Here is a 13,106-nt window from a genome sequence, read left to right as displayed (position 1 = left end):
CTTAATGTGCTTTGGCCAACGTTAGTGACAATGTTGAGTGTCACTAACGTTGGCTTTCCCCCTTTTTTTCTTAACGTTAGACACCACGACCACGTTAACTATGTTAACGTGGACTCTAACGTGGCCACTCATGATCTTGGTCCAACGTTAGTGATAATGTTAAGTGTCACTAACGTTGGCTCCATTTCCTTTCTTCAAAGTTAATGCCACTAACTTTTCTCACTAACGTTGTGGCTTTCCTTCCTTCCACGTTAGTGCCCACGTTAGTGTAACTAACGTAGCCACTAACATGGCTTCTTCTCTTCTTCTTTTGGCCTGAAATCAATCAAACAAAGTGCATCAAAGTCTTGCTCTTAATCATGGAATCATGCATCATCCAATTTATCATATAATTCATGCAAAATTCTCATGAAATAATTTAAAATTCACAATGTTTGCTTGAATCAAGATTTAAGTGAATATCCACCCAAAACTAGCTTATTTCCTAAGAAAATGCATGAAACTATCTTAAAAATAGTAAAGAAAAGGTCAGTGAAACTGGCCAAAATGCCCTAGCATCAAATACTAAACAAATGACTAGTAAGGGTAAAACTGTCTTTTTAGTGCTAGAATCCACTTCTGGGGCCCACTTGGTGAGTGTTTGGGCTGAGTTTTGGTAAGATCCACATACTATGAGGCCTCTAGGGAATTGAACACTGGTTAGATGGTCCTCTCTGGGTGTTTGGATGCTGGTCTCTGCTCTGTGGGCGCTGGACGCCTGGAAGGGGGAGGTAGCTGGCGTTGGACGCCAGTTTTGGGCCTTCTATTCTGAAGCAAAGTATAAACTATTATGTATTGCTGGAAAGTTCTAGAAATCAGCTTTCCACAGCCGTTGAAAACGCTCCATTTGGACTTCTGTAGGTCTAGAAAAGCTCTTCCGAATGCATGGAGGTCAGATTCGGACAACATCTGCAGTGTTTTCTCTGTCTCTGAATCAGACCTTTGCTCCAGCTCCTCAATTTCAGCTAGAAAATACCTGAAATTGCTCAAAACACACAAACTCAAAGTAGAATAAAAAAATGTGAATTTAACACTAAAACCTATAAAAACTTAATAAAAACTAAATCAAACATACTAAAAACTATATGGAAATAATGCCAAAAAGCGTATAAAATATCCGCTCATCAAAAGGTAATTACATATTATGTTATTTTGTATTTGATATAATATATAAAATTTGAATTGATGAAATGAAATTGAAAAATTTGGAGCCTCCTTATTGTAAGGGTGTTTTTGACAAAATTTTTAAAAAGTTTTAGGTAAAGCACCGTAAATAATTAAAGCTTAACTTTTTTTGCAAATGTAGGTAAAAAAAAATTTTGACACCACTAACTCAAAATCAATATTGTGTATGATAAGAATGCACATAAATATGAACATTTAAATATTATTTACTAATATTACCAACAACTTTTGCAATCGGTATAATTCTTATAACTTTCAGTTTCACATTTTAGTATTGGACATTACTGACAATAATAGTGTCACTAATATTATTTATTATTACGATAGCTATCAAACGTTAGTAAAATTAGTTAAATTTTAGTAACAAATTTTGACCAGCAGACTTTTACAAACGGCATGGCCATTAGCAAACATAAATTTTTTCATAATAGAGGTACATAAATAGTTATGTATCTTACACTTTTTTTCATGTCAGAGTCTTTTTGCATAGATATTTTTTTTTAGTGTTCTTTATGCTTAAATTTTTTTATTTGGCTAAAAAAGGAATGAATTGTAGATCATTTTTAATAAAAATTTTGATATCATATCATGAAATCATATATCCCCAAAGCTTAAGTTGATAGGTAGAGGTACAAAAATCATTATACATCTTACTATCTAATGTGTTATTTACAAAATATCAATTCAATTATGAATTAATTTGTTGAAAATTAGACTTCTAAAATAATATTCAGCTACAAAAATTTTGTAGACAAATAAATTAAAAAAATATTAGAACGAATTTACCACGAATCGTGCTAGACACTGTCTTAAAGAATTTATTACCGCCCTACCCGTAAGTGGAATGACTTCGACGAAAATCCTCCAGAATTAGATGTGGATCATCAAGAATACAATCCACACCAATATTCGTGGAACATTTGGAGCAACACAACCTCGTTCTTCTTCTTAATTGAAAAATATGTTTCAGGTAACTCTTGCTAATATTTGAGAAGGTTTAATATTATTGAGAGAGAGCATAAGTTGCATATTGAAAAAATACTGAGAGTGTTTTAGGGTATATATATATATATATATATATTATTGTATCTGATGCTTCTCCTTTTATATAATTCAATTCATGCAACGGTCATAAAACAATTCAATGATTTTCTTCTTCATTAGCAATAATTCAATTTAATGCTTTTCTTCTTAATTAGCAACGGTCATAAATCAAATCAAAGCTTTTATTTTTATTAGAGTGTATCATGTGATACTAAGTTTGAAATAATCTTAAAAACACAATAATCCCCCACATGTTTCAAATTTAAGAAAAACTAGAAGAACTAAGGGAGGTTGAGAATATTTGATATTATTAGAGTATCCAAAAGGATTTGAACTTCACCTTAGGTCAAGTGAGTGACAACCCTGTAGAAGCGTGGTAGAGTAAACTCTTTGAACCTTATAATTTTGAGATTATGGTTGGAGCACATCCACAAGTCCACAAACCACTATCTTAGGTAATGCTGATCATGGCGGTTTGTGCTTTAACGACCATGCGCCACATCCTGTTAACATAAGAGATTTAGAGTTATGTGCCCAAACTCATAGGAGACGGCCTCATCTCCATTCTCAGTTTTGTGTTTATCCATCAAGAGTATGCTGTAGTAACATCTCCACCTCCACATTTTGGGACTATGAACATCATCACTAAGTATCTCATATGAATTGTCGAAACAATAAAGTACAATAACTATATTAGTATTGTCATTCACCTTAGGAAGGAACTCATCGCCAAACATCTCATATGTATGGCAAAAAATAAAGAAGCGACAGTACCCTTAAAACTTGTATGACTTCGTTGACCACATTGAACCATCTTCATAGAAGATCTAATCAGAGTGGTTGGATATCAATCTCACAGTTTTATTCACTAGGCACAAGTCTCATCCCCCTCGATATTTCACTTACTAGCATCCTAACAAGTGGCTCCGTCAAAGGATCAACCAAATTTTTTTTTTACCTTACAAAATCTATGGATATTATACAACTTTCAATAAGTTGTCTTACAATGTTGTGCCGCATTCTTATATGTCGGCTTTTACCATTGTAGATCTTATTCTTTACTCTAGTAATAGCAACCTGACTATCACAAGGCATAGTCACAGATATTTCTCTCTTACTCCATAGTGGGATATCCACCAATAAATTTCTTAGCCATTCGGCTTCAGTCATTGCCTTCTCTAATGTTATAAATTCTGATTCTATAGTTGATTTGACAATGCATGTCTACTTAGTGTATTTCCAAGAGATTACACCTCCTGCTAACATAAACACAAAATCACTTGTAGATTTTTTCTCATCGGAATCAAAAATCCAATTTGCATCAGTATATCCTTCTAAACCAGAGGAATAACCGGAATACAATAAAGCAAAATTCATATTTCCTTTGAAATATCTCATAATTCTAGTTAAAGCAATCCAATGATCTTTATTAGGATTATGAGTATATCTACTCAATCTATTTACAACATATGCAATGTTAGGTTTAGTGCAATTCATCAAGCTACCAATTATATGAGCATATTCAATTTGAAACACTATCACCTTTATACTTAAATAGATGTAAACTTGAATCATATGGTGTAGATACAAGTTTGCAATCATAATATCCAAATCTTTTAAGCATATTTTTAACATGATGAGATTGAGATAATATAAAATTATCATTTTTTTTTTATTATCTTTATTCCAAGAATAAAATTTTCAACACCCATATCCTTTATATCAAATTGAGAAGATAGAAACTTTTTAGTTTCATTTACTTTAATTTCTCTAAGCATGTTCCGAAAACTAATAAATCATCAATATATATACAACAATAACTCTAACACCATCATTAAATTTTCTATATATGTATTTATCATATCGATTAGTCACATACTGATTAGAAAGCATAACTTCATCAAATTTTTCATGTCATTGCTTTGGAGCTTGCTTTAAATCATAAAGAGATTTGACAAGTTTAAATACTTTATTCTCTTTACCTTTTACAACGAAACCTTCGAATTGATCCATGTAAATTTTTTCATCAAGATCTTCATTTAAAAATATAGTTTTCACATCCATTTGATGTACAACAAATTTGAATATAGATGCAATAGCAAATAAAAATCTTCTAATAGATGTAATTCTAGCAATTGGAGCATATGTATCAAAATAATCTACATCTTTTTGTTGTTTGTAACCTTTAACTACTAATCTAACTTTATATTTATCAATACTACCATCCGGTTTTAATTTCTTCTTAAATACCCATTTGCATCTAATAGATTTTTCATTAGGAGATAAATCAACTAATTTTCAAGTATGATTAGATATAATAGATTCAATTTCAGCATTTATAGCATCTTTTAAAAAAAGAGCATCAGAAGAAGATATATCATCATTATATGATAAAGGATCATTAGAAACAAGATAAGTAACATAATCATCACCAAAATTATTTTTTTTTCTACCTCTTTTACTTCGTATTTCATTATCTTGTTCATCAACAACATTATCAAACAAAGCATGGATGCTAGAAACATTTTTATCTTTCGACTAACTAGGATATATATTTTTAAAGAAAGATGCATTACAAGATTCAATTATGGTATTAAGTTCAAGTACATCACTTTTAGTAACAAGAAATCTAAATGCACTACTATTTTGAGCATATCCAATAAATACACAATCACATATTCTTGAACCTATTTTTCTCTTCTTAGGATATGACAACATAACCTTAGCTAAACAATCCCAAACTTTTAAGTGATTTAAACTAGGCACTTTATCAAACTAAAGTTCATAGGGTGTTTTGCTAAGCTTCTTGTGCAGTACCTGATAAACCCCATTTGTAGGGTTTATCTTTTATTGAATTTAGAGGGTTTTGTCAACCTTTCTCCCATTTATCCAATGAAATAGCATGATTTTGTAAATTCTCCTTTAATTGTGCTTAAGAGTGAAAACATGCTTTTTAGGTCCTTAATTGTTTAATCTTGATTTACCTTTGATTCCATTAGATGCCTTGATATGTTTGTTAAGTGATTTCAGATTTAGGAGGCAGTACCATATTTTGTATATAGCATGTAGATAGAATAGCTTCCTCCCATATAGAATGAGGTAGTCCTAAACTAATAAGCAATACATTCATCATTTTCTTTAAAGTTTTGTTTTTTCTTTCAGCTATACCGTTAGATCTAGGAGAATATGGCAGGGTTATCTTATGCACTATACCATATTTTTCATAAAACTCATTAAAAAGATTATATTCATACTTACCACTTCTATCAGTTCTTAATCTTTTAATCTTCTTACCAAGTTGATTTTCTACTTCGCCTTTATACTTAATAAACAAATCACATGCTTTATTCTTAGTTCTTAACAAATACAGTTTTGTATATCTAGAATAATCATCAACAAAAATGAATAAATATATGGAAGTCATCAAAATACTCCTCACTATTAGAGTGGCGTAGCCGGAAGCATGACATTCTGGTAGTAAGGGTGTTACAACATAAAACCTTTTCCCACTTCTAGTTGGAGTATGTTTCAAATCACCCAAATCACTATGCACAAGTTCTAATATTTCACTTTGCCTGGTAACTTGTTTAAGAATGTTTCTTAGTCAATTTTGTTTTAACACATACATCATATGATCTAAATAAGAATTATCTAACTTATTGATTAAACACATTTCTTTTAATTTCAAAATATACGATACATTAACATGTCGAAGTCTACTATGCCAAAAATCAAGATAATCAACTAAATAAATATAAGCTGAATTTTCTCCTTTATTATTATTATCAATAACGTTTAAAATAAACAGACCATCATTTTGGAAATTTGGATCCTCTAAATTTTGAATTTCACTTTAGAAGGTAAAGTGTGTCCTCTCATCATTTATTTTATAGGTGGGATTGAGAGAAAACATGAGAGAGAAAACATTCAAGGGTAACCAATTTATTCTCTCAAGTAAAAATTTAAAATTTAGAGGATCCAAATTCTCATTTTGGTAACCGTTTCCCACATAGGGATCATTCTTAGGCAACAAGACAATATTATTATCAAAGGTTACCTTGACCTTGGCGTTGTTGAAAAGGTGGACTAACACAAGACAGTGTTTAATGACCAGAACATATAGTACATCAGACAACATGAGAATTTTTTCAAATGTCATTTTCATTGACACCTTACCTTTACCTAAAACAGGAACCTTGCTCAAATCCCCTAGGTAAACAACTTCATTCCCATTATTTATGGGAGTAAACTCGAAAAATAGTTCCTTTTTAGCACAAATATGCTTTGTGGCACCAAAGTCCCACTATAAAAAAATATGATTAAAATGGCACTAATATTAAGGCGGTTTAAGATAACCGCCATATTATTCCCTCATTTCAACATTTTCCTCTTATGCCATAATGTCTACATTAAAAGCGGTACATTTTGGCATTTGTTATACTTGCCACTCTCTCAATTTATTTTATTATCTTTTTTAATAAAACTAAAAGAGCATATAGTGAGATGAAGTGACATTTTTAAACATATAAAAGAGAGAGTATACGAAACCCTAACAATCACGCCACCATTCATCTCCACAGCGAAGCCATTGTTGCCTCCGATTGAGCTTTGGCGACTTAGTTCTTCGGTCTCGATCTGAAGTTTGCCACCGCCATAAGCGACGTCGTTATTGCTGGCCTCCGATTGTGCTTTTGCGATTTGGTTTTTCTTCTTTGTGAATTACTAATTACTAATTCGATTTACTTCGTCTTCTTATTTGAATTTTTATAATTAGATCTTCATATTTTTTTATCTGGTTCATGTCGATAAAGCTGACGAATCTGTTGCTAATATATTCCCAATCGCATATTCTTAGTTTCGTAACTAATTTTCATTTCAGATCCATTTAGGTCATCTTTTTCTTATTGATCTTTGCCAAACGATTTGTTAATTTGATCATAGAAGGAATAGATTTCATTGAATGCTACAGGTCTTATTAGACAAGATTAATTATTATATCATAATGTTTGATGGACTATATATGGCCTTGAATAATGTGAATCTGGATAATGTTGTGAAATTGTTGGTGATTGATATCATCTGCAAATATGGTTTGATCTTTAGGTCTCATTTCCAGCGATAAAGAATATTCTTCTTTTGGATTCTGAGGGAAAGCTTGTGGCAGTCAAATATTTTTCAAATGACTGGCCAATAAACAATGCGAAGCTTGCTTTTGAGAAGTTTGTCTTCACTAAGACCGTTAAGACCAATGTTCCTAGGGTTCCTTATGTTTTTGTGTATCTGCTTGTATTAACCATTTAAACTAGAACCTTTTTATTCAAAGTTAGTCACCCTTTTTATGATGTTAGTAATTAAGAAATATCAAAATTTTTCATAAGGAGAATGTAAGGAGGAAGTGAGTCTGCAATGGCTAGCAACCTAGCATGCTCTAAATTTTAGTGGAAGCATAATTAAGTGCTTCGTCCTCCTTAGTTGTAAGACTTCAAGCAAAAGGACTTCTTATACATCTATATTCAAGGAATATTTGAGGCATTGTGAAGAAATCATTTATCCCAATTATTGATTAATGTCTCTGCACAGATATGGGTGAAAGCTGCTAAAGTTTTGGCACGGGAGAGACACTTAGGATTATTTTCTATAAGCATTCTATTACACTATATATATATATATATATATATATATATATATATATATATATATATATATATATATATATATATATATATATATATATCAATTCATTACTTTTATTTATTATTGCTTTCTTTCGAAACAGATAATTTTTGAGATTATGTTTGTAGAGCAACTAGAATAACTATTGTGGCTGAAAAAGAAAATTAAGATGCATATTTGTACTCTGAGTTAAAGAGTATATTCTTCCTTCTTAGACTGAGATCTTCTCTTAAGCATAAAGTGTTCTAATTGTTCTTGTTTTCATGGTTGACAGTGTATTATTTTAGTAGGGAGAATGAATTATGTTACCAAATACTAGTGAATTCCTTCTTATAATTTGGTGTTGTAATTGAGTTCCTTCTTGTATATATCTATCTAGCCAGTTTTATTCATGATTGTATTCTTAATATGATCTGTCTTTCATCTTCTTCTTTTTTATCTCTATATCTGTCTAGCTAGCTAGCTACATTTGATTTATTATTAATATTGTTAGTGGAGTATATAGTGATTGGGAACTTGAGTGTTTTGCAGAGTGAGTTCTTGAACCATGAGAAAGCTAAGAGAAAGATAGATACACACAAACAAGATTGAGCCAAAGATGTGAAAAAGAGAGCTACTCCTAATTAATAATGAATTCTTATCAAACCTATATATATATATATATATATATATATATATATATATATATATATATATATTTAATTTCTTGTGAGGCTGTTACTTTAATTTTCTAGTATAATATATTATATTTCTTATTTAACTTGAATTTTGTAAGGCTGCTGGTCATCAAGGGGAAGGAGAAGGAGGTGTGGCAGTGTCAAGCAATAAAGATCATCATCATAGTCTAGGTTAGAATTGATTTGGAACTATTTAGAAGATGGAAGCTACTTAAATAAGAAGTACTTGAAAATAGACATCATATTTTTATTCATCTGGTGAGTATTAACATGCTGAACTTAAATAATCACTTTATTGAATCCAACAAGTAAAAAAAAGTGATTTTAAAAATAATTAGATCTTAATTAATTCCTTTATACTATGTTAAAATAAAAAATATATTATTATAGAACTTTTTTTTTGCCATGGTTCAGAATTCATTTTACTATGATATATTTTTGTGATAGAGCATTTTTTTCTGTTTTACTTTTTCAGGTTACCTTATAGTTTGTAACTTGGCTATATATCTAGAGACTGCAGGAAATTATTATCTATTTATTTTCTGCAGTATGAGAAAATGTATTTCTTTATGATATATTTCTTCTATTCAGGATTTGGCAGTCGTGGTCTTGCTGTACTCATTCCTCTTATTTCACCTAATTCTTCCAAAGGAGGAGGGGTAAGATTTTTTTTTTCAAGTATTATTAGTCTTGAAGTATCTACAGTAGTAACTACAACACCATAGTCAATAGTGCAAAAGAGAATCAATTACATGGTGAGAGTTCATCATATGGTTGGCTCTACTCTCAACAAACTATACCTGCTCATAGCATCCAGGACCCTGCAGTTCAAGAACCAATATCCAAAACGCACATTTCAATGGTATTAATTATTGCTTCTTTAAGGCCTCTTAGTTTCTGTTTCATTTTCAGAACTAGTTCTTATAGAAACTTTATGAAATTTGAATGGAGATTGAGGTCAGTTTTTGTGTTTAATTTGCAGCAGGCTGAGAAAATGAAAGCTTCCAAGAAGCAATGCACAAATGAGAGTAAAATGCCAAAATCCAACAAGTCAGAAGCATCTAAGGATCCTCAAAGTGTTGCTGCTAAGGTTTGCTTCAATCGTAAGTCACTTTATTTTAGTTAGATACAATTTTGATTGCAAATTAAGCAAAGATTAAAATATGATGAGCTTCAGTGTTGATTATTAGAACATTTGTCTCACAGAATAGAAAAGAGGGGATAAGTGAGAGGCTCAATATACTACAAGAACTAGTTCCCAATGGCTCCAAAGTAGGGATTTTCTTCTTCTTCTTCTTATTTAGTACTAACTTTACATATTATTCATTATTCTAACTCTAGAAGTGAATTTTTAAGGTTGATTTGGTTATAATGCTGGAGAAAGCAATTAGCTATGTGAAGTTTCTTCAGCTTCAAGTGAAGGTGAGACTTATAGTGTCTTAATACATGAATTCTTAAGTGCTACATATGAACTGAAATAGGCACTGACATGATTAATTTTCTCCGTTATTATTGTTGATGGTGAAGGTGTTAGCAGCTAATGAATTTTTGCCTGTTCAAGGTGGAAAAGTTCCTGATATCTCTCAGGCAAAAGAAGCCATTCATGCCATTCTTTCATCCCAAAGATTAGAGAAACAAGTTCAACAACCTCAAAGTAGATGATGATGATCATCATCATGGATATTCCATGAATACTATATATAGTGTCATAATTAAATAATTGAAGAATAACTTTAGCAGAAGAGCAAGAAAAGCCTTGCTCTGATGAGAGTTGGTCGTTCTGAAGGGCATTTTAGAAATTCAGAATGCATCATTGTGACCATTAAGAATATGTTAATTAACTTATAAATCAATCTTCAATATTTAATTATAATTTCTTGAGTTACATAATATTGAGTTACATAATATTTTGTTTATGGGTTATGATTTCTTATTATTGTGAAATTTTAAACGAAAAATTGTTTGTTTAATGTAGTAAAAATGACAGTTAAAACTGTATTTTTAAACGATAAAAATTATCACTTTTATCTGGTAAAAATGGCAGCTTATATCTGCCATTTTAAACAATTAAAACGCTATTTTAACTCGGTAAAAATGGTAGCTTTAAACTACCACTTTCAAACAATAAATAATGTCATTTTAAACAACATTAAACGCCATTTTAATCAACAAAAATTGTTTTATTTAGAAATAACGGCGGTTCAAACCGCCGTTTTAACTAACCAAAAAGCGATGTTTTATCTGAAAATAACGACGGTTTGACCCGCCATTTTAACCAACAAAAAATGCCATTTTATTTGGAAATAACGGCAGTTTGAACTGCCATTTTAACCCAACTCAAAAACCTCCGTTTTAACCAGGTAATTGTGGCAGTTTTTCGAAAACCACTGTAATAACTAAATGGCGCTTCAAATTATGGCAGTTTTTCTTGAGCGCCGTTCAAGGTAATAATGGCGATTCAAACCGCCGTAATAACCCTAAAAAACCACCGTAATTACCAAGTTTTTTTGTAGTGTCCACAACCCAACCCTTGGAGTCTTTCACTAGATAGCATTTGGAAACTATTCCCATTATGACTTCATCATCTTTGTGATTTTCTATGTTTACGACTGCCTTTCCTCCTCCGCTTCTACTATTGCTTCCATATCCTTCATTCTTATTCCTTTTCATTCTACAAGTTGATGCAAAGTGCCCAATCCTACCAAATAAAACAAGCTTTGGGGGTTAAATTCTTGTTTCTTAAAATGAGATTTAATCACCTTATTATGAAATTTGTTTCCATGATTTGAATTATTTTTTGTGCTCGATTTTAGCAATATTGGCTTTAGCATACACTTTATTATATTGCTCATTAGTCATAGTTCTATTTTTGTCCTCAATTTTAATATGCACTATGGTCTCTTGCAAATTCATGATTTTTCTCTTTTGCATAAAACTCAATTATAATCTTTCCATGAATCCGACAATTTATCAACAAGAATTTGAGATACGAACCTTTCAGGTAAAACATCTCCTTCCTTAGCAAGTTTATCTACAAGCTTAGTAAACTCATTAAGTTAAGAAGAAATACTTTTATCTTCTACCATTTGGTATGCATTGAAATTATGAACTAAAAACTTTTTACTATCTTATTCTTCATAAATATATTTTTGTACTAATGCATCCCAAATGATTTTAGCATGAACATGATGATAATAAATATCATATAAATTATTATTTAATAAGCTTAAAATTGTATGTCTACATAATTTATCTTTCATTAATCTTTCAAAACTTGTTCATAATTTTTTGGTATCTTCATCCAGCTTAAGATCAACTAAGATAGAATTGATTCTAGAAATATCTAATACTTTCATAATCTTATTTTGCCATCGTTTAAAATTAGTTCCATCAAAACAATCAATCTTTGAAGCATCGGGAATAACTTTTGTAGTGGCTAAAATATTATGATCCATAATAGAATAATTGTAATAATAAATCCTTAAGATTGATAGAAATTAGACTTCCAAAATAATATTTTAGCTACTTTAAATATAAATAAAATTTTGTAGACATTAAATTAAAAAAAAATATTAGAACGAGTTTACCACAAATCGTGCTACGTATTGTTCTTAAGGATTTATTACCGACCTCCCTGTAGGTGGAATGGCTTCAATGAAAATCCTTTAGGATTAGATATGGATCATCAAGAATACAGTCCACACCAATATTCTTTGAACACTTGGATTAGCAAAATCTCGCTCTTTTTCTTAACTGAAAAAATATGTTGCAAGTAATATAACTCTTGCTAATATTTGAAAAGATTTAATGTTGTTGAGAGAGAGAGAGAGAGTTGCATATTGAACAAAGTAAAAGTATATATATATATATATATATATATATATATATATATATATATATATATGTATTGCTTCTCCTTTTATATAATTCAATTCATGCAATGGTCATAAAATAATTCAATGCTTTTCTTCTTAATTAGTAATAATTCAATTTAATATTTTTTTTCTTGATTAGAAACAATCATATTTTCAAGAAGATTAGCAACAGTCATAAATCAATTCAAATATTTTATTTTTATTAGAGTGCCTCATGTGGTACTAAGTTTAAAATACAATCTTAAAAATACAACATAATTTAGGCATAAATGTATCCAACTCAAATCATAATAGTTTGAACCGAATCTAATTAAAAAAATAAATTCAAATCATAATAGTTTGCATCACATAGAATTAAATTGAAAATAAAATAAAATCTCTATAATTAAATCATAACGAATTTTAATCTATTTTACTTTTTAAATTATTCAAACTGTACTATGAATTTTGTTTTTATATTATAATTTGTAAATTTTTTGACTTGACAAATGTATAAAACGTCTATAAGATTAGTGCTTTCTATACGAATGTGCTTTTGTATTTAGCACTTTTTTTATGAGATACGTGTACTGTTTTAGCACCACCCATATTATGAATGCTTTATGGTTTAACA

At 30.2% G+C, this 13,106-nt stretch overlaps 1 protein-coding gene across 2 annotated transcripts; it reads left to right on the top strand.

The window, feature by feature from the left end:
- The first annotated feature begins 8,725 nt into the window (after positions 1-8,725).
- Positions 8,726-10,344, top strand: LOC107615496 (putative transcription factor bHLH086). Of its 2 annotated transcripts, none has more exons than XM_088500355.1 (7): positions 8,726-8,876; positions 9,210-9,277; positions 9,429-9,480; positions 9,601-9,708; positions 9,825-9,890; positions 9,975-10,040; positions 10,146-10,344. In XM_088500355.1, exons 3-7 carry the CDS (start codon positions 9,478-9,480, stop codon positions 10,278-10,280), a joined length of 378 nt encoding a protein of 125 aa, XP_088356481.1. In that variant the 5' UTR covers positions 8,726-8,876; positions 9,210-9,277; positions 9,429-9,477; the 3' UTR covers positions 10,281-10,344. The 2 variants fall into 2 exon arrangements, with proteins under 2 accessions (XP_088356481.1, XP_088356482.1); XM_088500356.1 differs by having other exon boundaries at positions 9,601-9,721.
- Positions 10,345-13,106: the final 2,762 nt, after the last annotated feature.

This window comes from Arachis ipaensis, chromosome B9 (genome assembly GCF_059453495.1).
Source record: "Arachis ipaensis isolate K30076 ecotype BB chromosome B9, ASM5945349v1, whole genome shotgun sequence".
NCBI classification, from domain to species: domain Eukaryota; kingdom Viridiplantae; phylum Streptophyta; class Magnoliopsida; order Fabales; family Fabaceae; genus Arachis; species Arachis ipaensis.
The sequence above is the reverse complement of the archived record's forward strand: the minus strand, read 5'-3'. Positions and strand labels throughout refer to the sequence as shown.